This window comes from Ascaphus truei, chromosome 20 (assembly GCF_040206685.1).
Source record: "Ascaphus truei isolate aAscTru1 chromosome 20, aAscTru1.hap1, whole genome shotgun sequence".
Classification (NCBI taxonomy): domain Eukaryota; kingdom Metazoa; phylum Chordata; class Amphibia; order Anura; family Ascaphidae; genus Ascaphus; species Ascaphus truei.
In genome coordinates, this window is record NC_134502.1 from 17,441,074 (window position 1) to 17,461,032 (window position 19,959).

Below are 19,959 nucleotides of genomic sequence, written 5' to 3' on the forward strand. Positions count from 1 at the left end.
GCTGTAGCTTGTGGAGGGAGCAGCCTGAGCAGTCCCCTTGGCTGTCTCCATTGGCCGTTTCGAGTGGTGGCTGTGATGTTAGGGGTTAATATGGCTGCTGCTAATAAAGGTTAAGCCCCGCCATTACCCCTACCTGTCAGTAATACAGTGTATTATGCTATGTGGTTTATACTGTATATGTTATGTATATCTGTATTATGTCTTTTGCTTGGTTCCAGCACCTCAGGAATCAGGGGTTAACTGTATTGCAGGAGAATTGTTGCAAATCGGTCTGTGACCTTTCCCTGTTCTCAGTGTATGTTGCAAATGTTATGTTGCAATCCTACCCACCAATCAGGGCCTGGGCATGTAGGCAGCACCTGGCCCTGAGTGTTGCCATATTATGTTTTTACGTGTATAAAAAGGTGGGCAGGGAGAACCTCAAGTTAGCTCAAGCTCCAGTTCTGGTGGTGATTGCCAGCTGCATATACAGAGCTCCAGTGCTGGTGGTGATTGCCAGCTGCATATACAGAGCTCCAGTGCTGGTCTCAGGCCTGACAAGTAGGCCCTGTGCAGGAAGCAGCACAGAAGAAATCTCTGCAAGAAGATCCCTGCAACTAGGGGTGCAGGGTATCCCAAGTTACGTGTGTGTGTTGTCTGTGTATTTGTGTTGTTGTGGATACGCTTTTCCAATAAATTAATTTGATAAACTCTGTCTGGCGATCTTGATCCCTGGTATTAGTCCTGGTCTCCCGTGGCAGTGGCATTCCTGGTATCAGTCCTGGTCTCCCGTGACAGTGGCATCCCTGGTATCAGTCCTGGTCTCCCGTGGCAGTGGCATCCCTGGTATCAGTCCTGGTCCCCCGTGGCAGTGGCATCCCTGGTATCAGTCCTGGTCCCCCGTGGCAGTGGCATCCCTGGTATCAGTCCTGGTCCTCCGTGAGAGCAGCATGCTACCCGTCTTGGTGCAGAGAGAGGAATTCCCTTGCGACCTGAGGAGCAAAGTACTGCCCCGGCTGGTGGAGTTTTGGTAGGACTTGTTTTTGCCCAATTACCTACTTGAGAGCCGCTGGTCAAAGGTTGTTTTATGACAAGGTAATTAAGGGATGGTGTTGGGGTACCCGGGAGGTGGAGGGTTGGGAGGTGGAGGGTTGGGGGTGGGGGGGGTGGTAGTGTGTGGGTAATTAAGGGGAAAATAGCAGGTAGTGTTCTCACTTGAGGTTCTCCAGGCGACTGGAGTCCGGTTTTAGCACCGAGGAGGAGCGGAGCATCTTATGGAGAGTAACCAGGAGTATAAGGAGGTTTACCTAGAGAGAGCGGGTGAGAGGAGAGAGAATGTGAAAAAGTGAGACCGTGTAAGAATGAGTGAGAGAAAGAGGGAGTTAGAGAGTGGGATAAAGAGAGGGGAGGAAGGGACAGAGAGAGGAGGGAGGGACAGAGAGAGGGAGGTGGCATAATAGAGAGGAGACAAGTGAGTTTGAAGGAGAGGGGGAATGGGGGTGGATAGGAGAGGAGATGTGGCCCTTTACTCACCACGATGACAAGAGAGACAGGTCCAATGAAACTCCAGATAAAGTAATTATCCACTCGTAGCCAGCAGCTGTGAGACAGAGACAGCCAATAAGAGACAGCCAGAGAGAGAGAGGCAGCCAATAAGAAAGACAGAGAGAGAGGGGCAGCCAGGGAGAAAGAGAGAGCATGTCACACATTCCTAATCACTGTGTCACTCACACTTCATCTGTCCCACAGCTGTATGTGTGTCACTGTGTCATTTGTCACTCATGCCTTGTCTGTCCCACAGCTCTGTGTGTTACTGTGTCACTGTGTTACTCATGCCTTGTCTATCCCCTAGCTGTGTCTGTCACTGTGTCACTAACATCCCGTCTATCCCCTAGCTGTGTGTGTTACTGTGTCACTCACGCCTTATCTATCCCCTAGCTGTGTGTGTTACTGTGTCACTGTGTCACTCACGCCTTGTCTATCCCCTAGCTGTGTGTGTTACTGTGTCACTCACGCCTTGTCTATCCCCTAGCTGTATGTTACTGTGTCACTCACGCCTTGTCTATCCCCTAGCTGTGTGTTACTGTGTCACTGTGTCACTCACTCCTTGTCTATCCCCTAGCTGTGTGTGTTACTGTGTCACTGTGTCACTCACGCCTTGTCTATCGACTAGCTGTGTGTGTTACTGTGTCACTCACGCCTTGTCTATCCCCTAGCTGTGTGTTACTGTGTCACTGTGTCACTCACTCCTTGTCTATCCCCTAGCTGTGTGTGTTACTATGTCACTGTGTCACTCACACCTTGTCTATCCCCTAGCTGTGTGTGTTACTGTGTCACCCACGCCCTGTCTATCCTCTAGCTGTGTGTTACTGTGTCACTCACATCCCGTCTATCCCCTAGCTGTGTGTGTTACTGTGTCACTGTGTCACTCACGCCTTGTCTATACCCTAGCTGTGTGTGTTACTATGTCACTGTGTCACTCACGCCTTGTCTATCCCCTAGCTGTGTGTGTTACTATGTCACTGTGTCACTCACGCCTTGTCTATCCCCTAGCTGTATGTTACTGTGTCACTCACGCCTTGTCTATCCCCTAGCTGTGTGTTACTGTGTCACTGTGTCACTCACTCCTTGTCTATCCCCTAGCTGTGTGTGTTACTGTGTCACTGTGTCACTCACGCCTTGTCTATCGACTAGCTGTGTGTGTTACTGTGTCACTCACGCCTTGTCTATCCCCTAGCTGTGTGTTACTGTGTCACTGTGTCACTCACTCCTTGTCTATCCCCTAGCTGTGTGTGTTACTATGTCACTGTGTCACTCACACCTTGTCTATCCCCTAGCTGTGTGTGTTACTGTGTCACCCACGCCCTGTCTATCCTCTAGCTGTGTGTTACTGTGTCACTCACATCCCGTCTATCCCCTAGCTGTGTGTGTTACTGTGTCACTGTGTCACTCACGCCTTGTCTATACCCTAGCTGTGTGTGTTACTATGTCACTGTGTCACTCACGCCTTGTCTATCCCCTAGCTGTGTGTGTTACTATGTCACTGTGTCACTCACGCCTTGTCTATCCCCTAGCTGTGTGTGTAACTGTGTCACTGCACTCATGGCTATTGTCCCACACTCAGTCCCTCCTACCACTCATTGTGACCAAGCACTGCCATCTACAGCACTTATTCCCTCACCTGCTGTCTCTGTAACTTCCCCATCAAACCTCTTAAGAGTGTAAGCTCTTCGGGGCAGGGATTTCCTTTCTTATTGTCTGATTTTGCTGCGCTTATTGTATTATTATAATTCCCTGTACTGTATTCTTTGTGAAGCGTTGAGTACACTTTTGGCGCTATATAAAGACATACAATACAATACTCACGCCTTGTCTATCCCCTATCTGTGTGTGTGTTACTATGTCACTGTGTCACTCACATCCCATCTATCCCCTAACTGTGTTTGTGTTACTGTGTCACCCACGCCTTGTCTATCCCCTAGCTGTGTGTGTTACTATGTTACTGTGTCTCTCACGTCCCGTCCATCCCCTAGCTGTGTGTTACTGTGTCACTGTCACACACATCCCATCTATCCCCTAGCTGTGTGTCTTACTGTGTCACTGTCACACACATCCCATCTATCCCCTAGCTGTGTGTGTTACTGTGTCACTGTCACACACATCCCATCTATCCCCTAGCTGTGTGTATTACTGTGTCACTGTGTCACTGACGTTCCGTCTATCCCCTAGCTGTGTGTGTTACTGTGTCACTGTGTCACTCACACCTTGTGTATCCCCTAGCTGTGTGTGTTACTGTGTCACTGTGTCACCCACGCCTTGTCCATCCTCTAGCTGTGTTTTACTGTGTCACTGTGTCACTCACATCCCGTCTATCCCCTAGCTGTGTGTGTTACTGTGTCACTGTGTCACTCACATCCCATCTATCCCCTAGCTGTGTGTTACTATGTCACTCACATCCCGTCTATCCCCTAGCTGTGTGTGTTACTATGTTACTGTGTCACTCACGTCCCGTCCATCCCCTAGCTGTGTGTGTTACTGTGTCACTGTCACACACATCCCATCTATCCCCTAGCTTTGTGTTACTGTGTCACTGTCACACACATCCCATCTATCCCCTAGCTGTGTGTATTACTGTGTCACTTTGTCACTGTTGTTCCGTCTAATCCCTAGCTGTGTGTGTTACTATGTCACTCACATCCCGTCTATCCCCTAGCTGTGTGTGTTACTGTGTCACTGTGTCACTCACACCTTGTCTATCCCCTAGCTGTGTGTGTTACTGTGTCACCGACGCCTTGTCTATCTTCTAGCTGTGTTTTACTGTATCACTGTGTCACTCACATCCGTCTATCCCCTAGCTGTGTGTGTTACTGTGTCACTGTGTCACTCACATCCCGTCTATCCCCTAGCTGTGTGTGTTACTGTGTCACTCACATCCCGTCTATCCCCTAGCTGTATGTGTTACTGTGTCACTGTGTCACTCACGCCTTGTCTATCCTCTAGCTGTGTGTTACTGTGTCACTCACATCCCGTCTATCCCCTAGCTGTGTGTGTTACTGTGTCACTGTGTCACTCACGACCTGTCTATCCCCTAGCTGTGTGTTACTATGTCACTGTGTCACTCACATCCCGTCTATCCCCTAGCTGTGTGTGTTACAATGTCACTGTCACTCACGCCTTGTCTATCCCCTATCTGTGTGTGTTACTATGTTACTGTGTCACTCACGCCTTGTCTATCCCCTAGCTCTATGTGTGTCACTGTGTCATTTGTCACTCACGCCTTGTCTATCCCCTAGCTGTGTGTGTTACTGTGTCACTGCACTCATGGCTATTGTCCCACACTCAGTCCCTCCTACCACTCATTGTGACCAAGCACTGCCATCTACAGCACTTATTCCCTCACCTGCTGTCTCTGTAACTTCCCCATCAAACCTCTTAGATTATAAGCTCTTCGGGGCAGGGATTTCCTTTCTTATTGTCTGATTTTGCTGCACTTATTGTATTATTATAATTCCCTGTACTGTAGTACTGAGTACACTTTTGGCGCTATATAAAGACATACAATACATACAATACTCACGCCTTGTCTATCCCCTAGCTGTGTGTGTTACTATGTCACTGTGTCACTCACATCCCATCTATCCCCTAACTGTGTTTGTGTTACTGTGTTACTGTGTCACCCACGCCTTGTCTATCCCCTATCTGTGTGTATTACTGTGTTACTGTGTCACTCACGTCCCGTCCATCCCCTAGCTGTGTGTATTAGGCCCAGTCCATACAAGGACAGGCTGCGCTGAGCCGTGCGGACGCTCAGCGCTGAGCCCCTGCATCCTCAATGAGGATGCCTTGAGAGGGGGCTCACGCGAGCGTCCGCAGGCGTGCTGACGAGTTGGAGTTTTCAGCCGAGCGCCAAGCTGTTTTTCAGTGCGCTGTCAGCTGAAAACCTCCAATCACAGCAGTGTCAACGTCACGGCGCCGTGACGTCGACGTCAGTGCGTCGCGGGTGATTGGCCCAGTGACGTCACTGCCCCGCCTCCAACCACCTCCCCCCGGCTCTGATCGCGCCCGCTGGCTCGCCTGTATGGGCATGAAATCGCCCAGATTTCAGCAGGCGAGCCTCAGCGTCAGCGCGGCTCGGATCTCCTCACCCCTCTATGGCCCGGGCCTTACTGTGTCACTGTCACACACATCCCATCTATCCCCTAGCTGTGTGTGTTACTGTGTCACTCACTCCTTGTCTATCCCCTAGCTGTGTGTGTTACTGTGTCACTGTGTCACTCACTCCTTGTCTATCCCCTAGCTGTGTGTGTTACTGTGTCACTGTCACACACATCCCATCTATCCCCTAGCTGTGTGTGTTACTGTGTCACTGTGTCACTCACTCCTTGTGTATCCCCTAGCTGTGTGTGTTACTGTGTCACTGTGTCACTCACTCCTTGTCTATCCCCTAGCTGTGTGAGTTACTGTGTCACTGTGTCACTCACATCCCGTCTATCCCCTAGCTGTGTGTGTTACTGTGTCACTGTGTCACTCACTCCTTGTCTATCCCCTAGCTGTGTGGGTTACTGTGTCACTGTGTCACTCACTCCTTGTCTATCCCCTAGCTGTGTGGGTTACTGTGTCACTGTGTCACTCACATCCCGTCTATCCCCTAGCTGTGTGTGTTACTGTGTCACTCACTCCTTGTCTATCCCCTAGCTGTGTGTGTTACTGTGTCACTGTCACACACATCCCATCTATCCCCTAGCTGTGTGTGTTACTGTGTCACTGTCACACACATCCCATCTATCCCCTAGCTGTGTGTGTTACTGTGTCACTGTGTCACTCACTCCTTGTCTATCCCCTAGCTGTATGTGTTATTGTGTCACTGTGTCACCCACGCCTTGTCTATCCCCTAGCTGTGTGGTTTACTGTGTCACTGTGTCACTCACTCCTTGTCTATCCCCTAGCTGTGTGTGTTACTGTGTCACTCACTCCTTGTCTATCCCCTAGCTGTGTGGGTTACTGTGTCACTGTGTCACTCACTCCTTGTCTATCCCCTAGCTGTGTGGGTTACTGTGTCACTCACGTCCCGTCCATCCCCTAGCTGTGTGTGCTACTGTGTCACTGTGTCACTCACTCCTTGTCTATCCCCTAGCTTTGTGTGTTACTGTGTCACTCACTCCTTGTCTATCCCCTAGCTGTGTGTGTTACTATGTCACTGTGTCACTCACTCCTTGTCTATCCCCTAGCTGTGTGGGTTACTGTGTCACTGTGTCACTCACGCCTTGTCTATCCCCTAGCTGTGTATGTTACTGTGTCACTCACACCTTGTCTATTCCCTAGCTGTGTGTGTTACTGTGTCACTGTGTCACTCACACCTTGTCTATCCCCTAGCTGTGTGTGTTACTGTGTCACCCACGCCTTGTCTATCCCCTAGCTGTGTGTGTTACTATGTTACTGTGTCACTCACATCCCGTCTATCCCCTAGCTGTGTGTGTTACTTTGTCACTGTGTCACACACATCCCATCTATCCTCTAGCTGTGTGTGTTACTATGTCACTGTGTCACTCATGTCCCGTCTATCCTGTGTGTGTTACTGTGTCACTGTGTCACTCACGCCTTGTCTTTCCCCTAGCTGTGGATTTTACTATGTCACTGTCACTCACGCCTTGTCTATCCCCTAGCTGTGTGTGTTACTACAGTATGTCACTGTGTCACCCACGCTTTGTCTATCCCCTAGCTGTGTGTGTTACTGTGTCACTGTGTCGCTCACGCTTTATCTATCCCCTAGCTGTGTCTGTTACTGTGTCACTATGTCACTCACGCCTTGTCTATCCCCTAGCTGTGTGTGTTACTATGTCACTGTGTCACTCACATCCTATCTATCCCCTAGCTGTGTGTGTTACTGTGTCACTCACATCCCATCTATCCCCTAGCTGTGTGTGTTACTGTGTCACTCACGCTTTGTCTATCCCTTAGCTGTGTGTATTACTGTCACTGTGTCACACCTTGTCTATCCCCTAGTTGTGTGTGTTACTGTGTCACTGTCACTCACGCTTTGTCTATCCCCTAGTAGTGTGTATTACTGTCACTGTGTCACACCTTGTCTATCCCCTAGCTGTGTGTGTTACTGTGTCACTGTCACTCACGCTTTGTCTATCCCCTAGTAGTGTGTATTACTGTCACTGTGTCACACCTTGTCTATCCCCTAGCTGTGTGTGTTACTGTGTCACTGTCACTCACGCTTTGTCTATCCCCTAGCTGTGTGTATTACTGTCACTGTGTCACTCACGTCCCGCCTGTCCCCTAGCTGTGTGTCGTCACTGTGTATATGTCACTGTCATGAATCAAGACCTAAATCCACGTATCGCTGACTTGTCCAGGGGGAAGATCTTCACGTGTACAATACTATTCCAGTGTAATAATATTTATTTGCATTAAGTTTGGGAGATACTTTGATTTCGAGATTCCCCGCCATTGATAAATGAGATTAATTCTACATTTTATTGAGCTTTGATGTTTGAGAAAAATATCCCCAGACTATTACTGCAACATTAAATTCAGCAGGAATGTTTATTGGAGACGTCAGATATATGTTTATTTCTCGTGGGATCCAGTTATTAGTACATATATCCTCTAGATTGTAAGATCTCACAAGCAGAGCCCTCATTACCTCTTTGTTCTCATTTGTATGTAACGGTTTATGTGAAATACATAAATCTGTGCCCCCCCATTGTACCACGCTGTGGCCTATGTTGGTGCTTTACAAATAAACGATAATCATAATAGTAATATATAGCGATATGACAGCTGTAATAGTTGGAGGTGTTTCTGTGGGTGAGACTATGTAAAATTGATGGTCTGGGTACTGGAAGTCCCACCTCCATCTCCTCAGGCACATCTATCCTGATGAAGTGGAAACACGAAATGCGTTGAGGTGACAGTCACGCTGTTCCCGACGGACAAAGCAAGAGGTGATGGTGGGACAGTTTCGATCACAGGCAGAACTACTCAGTATGCGGTTTTACCTACTGATTTGTGAGTGCATTGTATTTTATTTTCGTGCCCAGTTTGTTGGAATAAAGCACTTGATGATTACACGGGGATAACTTGTTCTCCTGTTTCTTCAAGTGCCCATCTGGATGTTCCAAGTCACAGTGTCATATGTCACTGTGTCACTACCTTGTCTGTCCTGTAGCTCTGTGTATCTCACTGTGTGTCATTCACACCTCGTCCGTCCCATAGCTCTATGTGTCACTGTACTTCACTATGTCACTCCTGCCTGGTCTGTCACATACCTGTGTGTGTGTCACTCATGTCTTTTCTGTCCTGGAGCTCTGTGTCACTGTATTTCATTGTGTCACTCACAAATTGTCTGTCCCATAGCTGTGTGTGTCACTCACACCTTGTCTGTCCCTTAGCTCGGTATCACTAACACCTTGTCTGTCCCTTAGCCATGTGTGTCACTGTATTTCACTGTCACTCATGCCTTGTCTGTACCGTAGGTCTATGTGTCACTATTTCACTGTGTCACTCACGCCTTGTCTGTCCCATAGCTCCTGTAATCCACAGCTGCAGAGATGCCCACGACCAGTGCAGGAAACACGTATCCACAGAGATAGTAGTACTTCCTACGAGAGTGCTCGGTCTCAAACACTTCCACCAGCATGAGATAGAGCTGCACCCCCTCAAGACAGAGCCAAGAGAAGGCAGAGAGGCTGAAGAAGTGCAGGAGACCAGCTAGGATGGGACACACCACCTGAGACGGAGAGGGAGCGAGAGGTTGAGAAAGATAGACAGATGAATAGAGAGAGTGAGAGAAAGGGGGAGAGGGAGCGAGTAAGAGGGGAATAGAGATGAAGGAAGAAGGGGGGTTAGAGATGTGAGTCAGTGTGTAGAAGGACAAAAGACTCAGGTGAGTGCAAAAATCCTGCGGGATGTGAGGAGTGCCGAAAGCCAGCAGGACGTGTAGTAAGTGAGCAGGGTGTGAAAGAAACAATCAGGAAGTCAGCAACAAACATGCAGAAAGCAAGTGGGAAGTTTGCAGGAAGTGAGCAAGCAACCAGCAGGAAGTAAGCAAGAAACAAGCAAGGAAAGAAAGACGCAGAAAGTGGGACGTCTGCAGGAAGTGAGGAAGAAACAAAAAGAAAGTGCAACTAAAATTAGCAGGATGCCAGATGGAAGTTTGCAGGCATGAAGCAAGAAAATGAATTGGATGTGCTCAGGAAGTGTGCTGTTGTGTGCAGGAATTGAGCAGGAAGCACATAGGAAGTGAGCAGGAAGCACAGGAATGGAGCAGGAAGCACATAGGAAGTGAGCAGGAAGCACAGAGGAAGTGAACAGGAAGCACCTACAAAGTGATCAGGAAGCACATAGAAAGTGAGCAGGAAGCACATAGAAAGTGACAAGGAAGCACAGGAATGGAGCAGGAAGCACAGGAATGGAGCAGGAAGCACATAGCAAGTGAGCAGAAAGCAAATAGGAAGTGATCAGGAAGCACCTACGAAGTGAGCAGGAAGCAAATAGAAAGTGAGCCAGAAGCACATAGAAAGTGAACAGGAAGCACCTATTAAGTGAGAAGGAATCACAGTGGAAGTAAGCAGGAAGCACCTATGAAGTGAGCAGGAATCACAAATGAAGTGAACAGAAAGCACAGAGGAATTGAGCAGAAAGCACAGAGGAAGTGAGAAGGAAAAACAGAAAGTGAGCAGGAAGCACCTAAGAAGGGAGCAGGAAGCACAAGGGAACTGAGCATTAAGCACGTCGTGTGTTGGAAGAACAGAGGAACTGAGCAGGAAGCATAGGGGAACTGAGCAGAAAGCACAGGGGAAATGAGCAGGAAGCACAGGGGTACTGAGCAGGAAGCACCTAGGAAGTGATCAGGAACCACAGGGGAACTGAGCAGGAAGCACAGGGGAAATAAGCAGGAAGCACAGGGGAAATGAGCAGGAAGCACAGGGGTACTGAGCAGGAAGCACGCAGTGTGTGTTGGAAGAACAGAGGAACTGAGCAGGAAGCATAGGGGAACTGAGCAGAAAGCACAGGGGAAATGAGCAGGAAGCACAGGGGTACTGAGCAGGAAGCACTTAGGAAGTGATCAGGAACCACAGGGGAACTGAGCAGGAAGCACAGGGGAAATAAGCAGGAACCACAGGGGAACTGAGCAGGAAGCACAGGGGTACTGAGCAGGAAGCAGGGGAAATGAGCAGGAAGCACAGGGGAAGTGAGCAGGAAGCACGCAGTGTGTGTTGGAAGCAAGCAGTGAGCGCACCTGATACTGCGTCTTGTCGATGCCAGTGAGGAAGAGCAGCTCAGCAAGGAAGAGGCTGACACACAGGTTCTTGTGGATGGTGTTTCTGTCGGTCTGGAGACCGCGCAGGAAGCAGAAGGTGGAGATACAGATCCCAAGACAGACCAGAGAGATCACAATGCCCACCCAGGAGATGACTGAGAGCAGAAGCTCGTTAATACGGCCCGGGTACTGAAAGACAGCCAAGGGCAGAGAAAGACAGTCAGGGAGAGACAGATACAGAGTGACAGCCAGGGGCAGAGAGAGAGAGAGAGACAGTTGTGGGCAGAGAGAGACAGTCAGACAGACAGAGAGAGTGATGGGGGCAAAAGGACAGCCAGAGAGAAAGATCACCAAAGGCAAAGAGTGGTACAGAGAGAGAAAGCCAGGGGTGGGGGAATAGAGAGAGCTGGGGGCAGACAGAGACAGTTATAGAGAGCCGGGGACAGAGAGACAAAGTCACAGAGAGAGACAGCCACGGGCACAGAGAGACAGTCACAGACAGAAAGAGACAGGAGTAGAGAGAGAGAGAGACTGTCAGAGACTGGAAGAGAGATGAAAGATAGCCAGGGGAAGAGAGAGAGAGAATAAAAGGCAGGAGAGACAGACACACACACACAGAGTCACAGACCACACTCTCACCATGTCCCTGTGCGCCATCAGCACAGCGAAGTTAGTGAGGTGGCTGCAGGCGCAGGTTGTGTGGGTCTTGTTGGTGTGCAGCAGGCGGCAGCCCTGGGACGACCAATATCCCAACATGGAACGCTCAGAGTAATTCCAGAACGTGCAGTTAGCATTGAAGTGATTCTTGGTCTGAGAGACAGGGAGGGGGTGGCTCAGAGACGCTCTCACCCCCAGACAGATCCCACGCTCCCCCATCAACATCTTCACCGCTCACTGTACAAGATTTACACCACTTACCGTACAATATCTGCTCCTTTCACTCTACAAGGTCTGCTCCACTTACCGTATACCCTCAAATTCATATAAAATATCACCCTGTAACCTTTAAACCTAGAAGATCTCCCCCTATAGCCTCACCCCCTATACATTCTCCCCCTGTAATTTCACACCCTGTAAGATCTCACCCTATTACCTCACATCCTGTAAGATCTCCCCCTACAACCAGGAGTACAATTTTGGGCACCACTCCTTAGAAAAGACATTATGAAACTAGAGAGAGTGCAGAGAAGAGCCACCAAATTAATAAAGGGGATGGATAATCTGATTTATGAGGAGAGGCTAGCTAAATTAGATTTATTTACATTACAAAAGAGGCATCTAAGAGGGGATATGATAACTAAATACAAATATTCACTGATGGCTCACTAAAAGTGAAATGTGTACAGTTTAGAAGGCTGTGGACGATCACCAGATCCTGGGCTGTCAGCCTCAAATAAAACCTTAACATTCTTGAATTATCACTTGTGCATCCCAGAGAGAGGTGACAATCAAGTCACCACTTAGTTGGAGGACTTTCTTAAAAAATGAGGATATCATGTGATGATACCTATTCTTAATAATAACAGGTACATATATGTCACGTTGCAATAAGACAAATGAAATCATACCATACACTGCAGGGGTAAGAAGTGCCAAAGACATATTTGTTTCTCATGCAAAAATAGATGTTAGGTTGTCAGATGTTATATGCAGGTGTGTATGTGAAGTACACAGAGATAACCATGAAGGTGGCGTCTGTCTAAGTATTAGAGAAATTAAGTTATGAGGCCTTTTATATATTGAGTCAACGTTTAAACGTCTTTTTAGAGGCCTTTTCTCGAAGTTATAAAACTCAGCCAGAGCTGGTTTACGATGGTTGGATTTTGTGTGTGTGTTCCAATGCAAGAAGGTCTGGGCATAAAGGTTGGCATGTTTGAATAGAAAATCAGAATTCAATGGAGGTGTGTTTTGGGATCCGACACGTGAGTTCTCATCTTTCCTGCGCCAGTGACCTCTCTGGGAAAAACCTATGACATGTGGTAACGTACTGAGCAGGGATTTCTGTTTGTTTTATCCTGTTATTTTAAAACGCTGTTGTGCATTTATTGTTACTGTATGTTCTTGTAACAATCTTTTTCTGTAATCTAAGCGCTGTAGTTTTGTATATGACTTTAATAAGTGATGCTTTGGGCTCTGAATGAACTGCTTGCACGCTTTGTAGAGAGTATTTACATTTTAGGACACATTTTGCTACAACAAATTTGTGTGTGTTAAAGTGCATAGTTTTTTTTCTTTAAATAAACAGAGATCAGAGGCTCTGTATGTTTTTCTAACATCTTTTACCTGTGGTGGTCGCAGCAGATAGATATGATTGCAACTGAAACTCATTGAAAGTACCTTGCGGAGGAAAAAGGTGGGTTGGCTAGAGTAGCCGTGTATATTAATCCTGGTTGCATATCTAAGTCACTTGTCCACTTGTGTGCTGTGCGTGACAGATGGAATAGTGGGACGAATTGAAGGGAGATAATTATTTGTAAGGTTTATGCGTGGAGAAAAGTGACTCGGCTAGAGAGCTGTGTGTATTCACCCTTGCCTCATATGCAGGTCATGTGCTCACAGGTGTGCCGTTGTGACAACAACCAATACACACTATGGGTAAAGCTCACTGGACTCCCCCTCATTAGGTGCAGGAAGGTGCCGAAGCGATCTTACCCTGGGTGAAGACAGTCCGAATCAAAGGGATCTATGGACCCGGATAGACTCTGCGTAGAGGAGTGCCGAGGCTAGTTGCCTCCAATAGCGTTCACAATAGAGCTAAGACCTCTCCATGGTCTCTTAGATAAGCAAACAGGGGGTCTCTGAACACAGAGGCTGACCCTCCACCACTCTGGAAATCCAGGTCAGCTCCGGGTCGTATAGTTTCCTGGTTGCCATTCAGAACCATGGAAAGCCAGGCGCTGACCAATCAGGGTTGTCCGTTTAATCTTTCCCACCAATCAGGAGGTAGTGGGCGGTAAGGAAGGACAAATCAGAGGTTGAGGCGGACCCCAGACCCCCCACAGAGTTTGGCGCCGCTATGTCGGCACAGCTTGGGGCTCCGACTTTGCAATGCAAGCTTTCCCCCACACACATACAACGCTGATCTTATCTCCTTGCATCCCAACAATGGCAAATGGCTTACAAAAGTCAACTGTAAACATTAAACACATCTAATCCCATTAGGGAAGGACCACAACCACTCGAGATGCCAGAGGGTTCCTGGTTAACCCCTTCCTATTCAAGAGGGTTTTTAACTCTTACTCTAACCTATTGACGACTAGGGGAGCCGGTGGGGCTTCACCTTTATTATAAGTGCCAGGCTGCCCCTGACATCATACCTTCCCCCCTCAAGATGAGACCTCTCGGGTGTCAGTCCCGATGTACGGGCCTCCTGGGTCAAGGCTGGTGTTTGGATTTTTGACCGGTCCAGGATCATCCTATCAGGAAAGGCTGTCGGCATTGCCCTGGTCACTGCCCTTTTAAGTTGCATTGTAAAACTACTGTTGAGGGTCCATGCTCCAACGCAGCAATTTGCCATTGTCTCCTGACACCTAGTGTAACCAGCTTAGGGGGTTATAGTCGGTTATGACTAAATTTGCATCTTTAGACATAGGGCTGTAGCTTCTGTAGGGCCCACACTATCACCAGACATTCCTTTGAGATAGTGGTGTTGGCTACCTCCCTATCCAGTAACTTTCTGCTGAGATAGAAGATGCGATGCTCGGCCCTATCATTGCCATCCCTGGCTGAGGACAGCACCGATACCGAAGGTGGAAGCATCGCTTTGGAAAAGGTAGTATGGAGCAGCTAATACAGAAGAGCTTGCCATGGCAGCCTTCAGAGCCTGGAAGGTGGCATCCAACTCAAGAGACCAGGTCACAGGGAGGTGCATCTTGGTTAGGTTGTTCAACTTAAGATAGTAGCAGGCCATCCCGAAGAAAGCCAACAATTGCTTCCGGGTGTGGGGAGTTGGCCACTACCTCCAACATGACCCAACCTACGTCCACCCGGTGCCCAAGGTAATGTACTAGACAGACCTCGGCCATGCCGAGTTGGCACTTGGTGGGTTTGAGGGTCAGACCAGCCTCCCGCTATCCAGTACAGCAGCCACATGCCCCAAGTGCTCGTCCAAAGTCCTACTAAACACGGCTAGATCATCTAGGGACTCCCGGCGTACCCCTGCATCCCTTCCAGCAACCGATTCACCAGGTGCTGGAAAGTGGCCGAAGCTTTCATCATCCCAAACGGCATTACGGTGAACTCGTACAAGCTGTTTGGGGTGATGACCGCCGCCGTTTCTCTCACCTCTGTAGTCATGGGGATTGCCCAGTACCTCATACTCAGATCTATAGTGGTAAGGTAACTATCCCCCACGAGCTCGTCTAACACCTCCATGTTGGGCATGTCAGACCAGTTCATCGGAGCCTGGCAAAAAGCTAGACCGTTTCTCTTCAATATGCATTCAGGATGCATTACCGCAAGTGTCCACCAGTCTGGAGACATTAAAAGACTACATATCCCAAATGTCTTGCAATCTAGGACTCGCCCACTTCCTGTTCTGAGGCCTATGTAAAGTCAGGAAGTTGCAACCATCAGGGCGTTGCAACTCTGCTACCAGCTTAGTTCACTTCTACTCCTGTTGCCTGTTCAAGCCAAGTATTCTGCCTGTTTCCCCTTGTGTTTGACCTTGAACTTCTTACTGGACTTTGTCTTTGCCTAACTCCTCAAGTACCTTGCTGCTACACTGTGTATGACCCTGGTTTTCCTGTCACTCTGCTCTGCCTTGTTTTTTTCCTGTGGATTTTCCTTCCGGAGTATCTATCATCCTGTCTTTTCATAGGGTATAGGGAAGGCATCCATCACATTTCAGCATGGAGCTGCCGCTAGTCAACATACAATCAGGTGGCTGTGCCCTTTTTGGGCACCAGGCTTACTGGCGAGGCCCAGCGACTCTGGGATTGAGTTATCACCCCAATATGCCAGCATCTCCTCAATCTCCTGCTCCATGCTCTGCCGCACCTCGGCAGAGACCCAGCTTGCAGACTTCCTAAGGGCCTGTTGATCCTCTGTGTTAGGTGCCTCCTTCCCAGAAACAGGTCCCTGTAACTTCTTAACATGGCTCTCATCTGTGCCCACTGGAAAAACCGTGTTCTAGGCTCCGATCGACTGAGCCTCCCTGCTGCGCTTCCTCTAGGATATCGGGCAGAGCCTGGCTTGCCTGATCCGCCTACGGGTGACGCATGATACTAGGTAGGTCCGCAGCCTCATCTGCTGCTCATCCAGATCTACCACGTAATTTGTCTCATTCACCCGCCAGATGATCGAGTACGGTCCAGCCCAGGCATCTGGTAGCTTCTTCAGGGTATCGTTGAACTGCTCACACAGTCCATTAGTTTGAGGGAGGAAAAGGGAAGTGCGGACTTGCTTAACCCTGCAGTTCGGACATCAAACATTATGATCTTCAAGATGCAAGATGCAAGAACTCCGGCAGTGAGCCTGGTGATCTCACCCCAGCCACCAGAAAGTAGGTCTGTTACGTAACAGGGTTGGACCACACAAACTTCGGGATAATATTCACTAGGCAGAACACGGGTTAATAAACGAAGTAGCTTACCCTGGGTGAAGACAGTCCGAATCAAAGAGGTCTCTCGACCCAAATAAGCTCTATGAGGAGGTCCGCCAACTGCCAAGGCTAGTTGCCTACAATAGAGTTCACAGTCCGGGGTAGAGGTAGACTCTCCGCGTCCCTTAAGCACACAGCTCTGGAAGTCCAGGTCGGAGCCAGCTTGTATGGTTTCCTGGTTGGCGTTCAGAACCATGGGCACCGAGCAATCGGTGTTGTCCCTTTAATGTTTCCCACCAATCAGGAGGTAAGGGGCGGCCAGGAAGGGCCAATCAGAGGGGGAGGCGGACATGGCTCCGAAGTACAGCCCATCAGGGCGGGAATCAGAAGCGTGGGAAAAATAAACCGACCAATCACTCCCCGGCTCCCAACAACGGCAAAGAGCCTAAGAAAGTTGACTGTAAACATTAAACACATCTAATCCCGTCAGGGAAGGGACCACAACCACTCTAGATATCAAAGGGGCCCTGGCTAACTGCTTTATATGCAAGAGGGCTGGTAACCCTACAATATCCTAACCTATTGACAACTAGGGGAGCTGCCGGGCTTCACCTTTATTATAAGTGCCATGCTGCCCCTGACGTCATACCTTCTCCCCCCCCCCCCTTCAAGATGAGACCCCTGGAGTGTCAGTCCCGATGTGCTGGCTTCCCTGGTTTTTGGATTTTTGACCTGTCCAGTGTCCTCCTATCAGGAGAAGCCATCGGCACCCCTTGCAGCACCTTAACCCAGGGGTGCTCTACTCTTGACTGATTGAGCCACCTGTGCTGAAGCTGGGATAGCCTGACTACCTGACCTGTTGTGGGGGAGCTTGAGGACTGGAGTTAAGCCCCCCTGCCTTAACCTATTGATGAATAGGGCAGCCGGCAGGTTTGATCTTTATTGTAGGTGCCAGGCTAACCCTGCCATCACACTCGCACCCTGTAAAATCTCGCCCTATATTCTCAACCCCCTATAAGATTTCCCTCTACAACCTCAACCCCTATAAGATCTCACCCTATAAGCTCACACCCATAAGATCTCCCTGCCTCACTATATAAGATCTTTTCTACTGACCTTATAGGACAGGACATTGTCTCCTGCCTGGGTCCCTTTCTCTGGCTGTCTCAGACTGTCTCGTTCCCTGTTCCTGGCTGTCTCTCTCCCCTCGGCTGTCTCTGGCCGCCTCTCCTTGCTTTAGTGGTCTCTAAAGTGGCTGTATCTCCCTGTCTCAGTATGTCTCGACTTCCTGTGCCGTGGCTGTTTATTTCATCCTTGCTGATTCTCCGTGCTGTGTTTGTGGCCGTCTGTGGCTCTCACTCCCTGGCTGTCTGTCCCTGTCCCGGCCTGTTTGTCGTGGCCGTGTCTCACCTGTAGATGTGGCAGTGTGAATATCACCGGGTCCATGAGGAAGACTCTGCTGGACTCCTTGTTGATCGAGGCCGCAATGATCTGTGAATTCACCACCAGTGAGTGGGCCGTGGAGCCACTTTCCCCACCCACACGCACGGTGGAGTTCTCCGTGGATAGGAAGAGGCCCAGGTTATTGTACAGGACGAAGACGACCTTCACCACCCCTGCAATGGGAGACAGAGACCACACGCGTAAGACATTTCATGGGACATGGAGACCTCGAACACCAGACATGGTATGGGCCAAGGGAACCACATGTGTCAGATATTACATGGGACACAAAGAGGACGAGTGTCATATTAAATAAATATGGAGACCACGAGAGTCATATATTACATGGAATATGGAGACCACGAGAGTCATATATGACATGGAATATGGAGACCACGAGAGTCATATATTGCATGGAATATGGAGACCACGAGAATCATATATTACATGGAATATGGAGACCACGAGAGTCATAAATTACATGGAATATGGAGACCACGAGAGTCATCTATTACATGGAATATGGAGACCACGAGAATCATATATTACATGGAATATGGAGACCACGAGAGTCATAAATGACATGGAATATGGAGACCACGAGAGTCATATATTACATGGAATATGGAGACCACGAGAGTCATAAATTACATGGAATATGGAGACCACGAGAGTCATTTATTACACGGAATATGGAGACCACGAGAGTCATATATTACATGGAATATGGAGACCACGAGAGTCATATATTACATGGAATATGGAGACCACGAGAATCATATATTACATGGAATATGGAGACCACGAGAGTCATATATTACATGGAATATGGAGACCACGAGATTCATATATTACATGGAATATGGAGACCACGAGAATCATATATTACATGGAATTTGGAGACCACGAGTCATATATTACATGGAATATGGAGACCACGAGAGTCATATATTACATGGAATATGGAGACCACGAGAGTCATATATTACATGGAATATGGAGACCACGAGAGTCATATATTACATGGAATATGGAGACCACGAGAGTCATATATTACATGGAATATGGAGACCACGAGAGTCATATATTACATGGGGAATGGAAACCATAAGCGCAAGATATTGTATGGGCCACGGGGCCCACAAGTGTCACATATGACATAGGACACTAAGTCCAAGAGCTTGAGACATTACATTCCCCACACTGTATACAGAGAGACACCCCATAGTGTATACAGAAGGACACCCCATGGCGTATAAAGAAGGACACCCTGCGGCGTATACAGAGAGACAGCCCGCAGTGTATGTAGAGACACACCTCGCAGTATATACAGGGAGACACCCCACGGTGTATACAGAGAGTCACCCAACACTGTATACAGAGAGACACCCCACAGTGTATAGAGGGAGATACCCTGCTGTGTATACAAAGAGACACCTTGCGGTATATACAGGGACAGTGTACAGATACACCCCGGAGTGTACACAGAGAGACACCCCGGATTGTTCACAGAGACACACCCGGCAGTGTACACAGAGACACCCCGTAGCGTATACAGAAGGACACCCTGCAGCGTTACAGAGAGACACCCGGCAGTGTACACAGAGACACCCCGTAGCGTATACAGAAGGACACCCTGCAGCGTTACAGAGAGACACCCGGCAGTGTACACAGAGAGACACCCGGCAGTGTACACAGAGAGACACCCGGCAGTGTACACAGAGAGACACCCGGCAGTGTACACAGAGAGACACCCGGCAGTGTACACAGAGAGACACCCGGCAGTGTACACAGAGAGACACCCGGCAGTGTACACAGAGAGACACCCGGCAGTGTACACAGAGAGACACCCGGCAGTGTACACAGAGAGACACCCGGCAGTGTACACAGAGAGACACCCGGCAGTGTACACAGAGAGACACCCGGCAGTGTACACAGAGAGACACCCGGCAGTGTACACAGAGAGACACCCGGCAGTGTACACAGAGAGACACCCGGCAGTGTACACAGAGAGACACCCGGCAGTGTACACAGAGAGACACCCGGCAGTGTACACAGAGAGACACCCGGCAGTGTACACAGAGACACCCGGCAGTGTACACAGAGACACCCGGCAGTGTACACAGAGAGACACCCGGCAGTGTACACAGAGACACCCGGCAGTGTACACAGAGACACCCGGCAGTGTACACAGAGACACCCGGCAGTGTACACACAGAGACAC

The 19,959-nt window shown here is 49.0% G+C and overlaps 1 protein-coding gene across 5 annotated transcripts in view; it reads right to left on the minus strand.

The window, feature by feature from the left end:
• Nucleotides 1–19,959, minus strand: part of ADGRL1 (adhesion G protein-coupled receptor L1) — a 257,953-nt gene that overhangs the window by 17,164 nt on the left and 220,830 nt on the right. For 4 of the 5 annotated variants that reach the window (XM_075577353.1, XM_075577351.1, XM_075577355.1 and 1 more), the window contains 6 exons: nucleotides 17,703–17,908; nucleotides 11,390–11,560; nucleotides 10,730–10,939; nucleotides 8,997–9,217; nucleotides 1,513–1,579; nucleotides 1,195–1,286 (listed from right to left, as the gene is read on the minus strand). In XM_075577353.1, the coding sequence (XP_075433468.1) occupies nucleotides 1,195–1,286; nucleotides 1,513–1,579; nucleotides 8,997–9,217; nucleotides 10,730–10,939; nucleotides 11,390–11,560; nucleotides 17,703–17,908 (967 nt within the window). The remainder of the gene's footprint in view (nucleotides 1–1,194; nucleotides 1,287–1,512; nucleotides 1,580–8,996; nucleotides 9,218–10,729; nucleotides 10,940–11,389; nucleotides 11,561–17,702; nucleotides 17,909–19,959) is intronic. The other variant, XM_075577354.1, reaches the window with a different exon arrangement.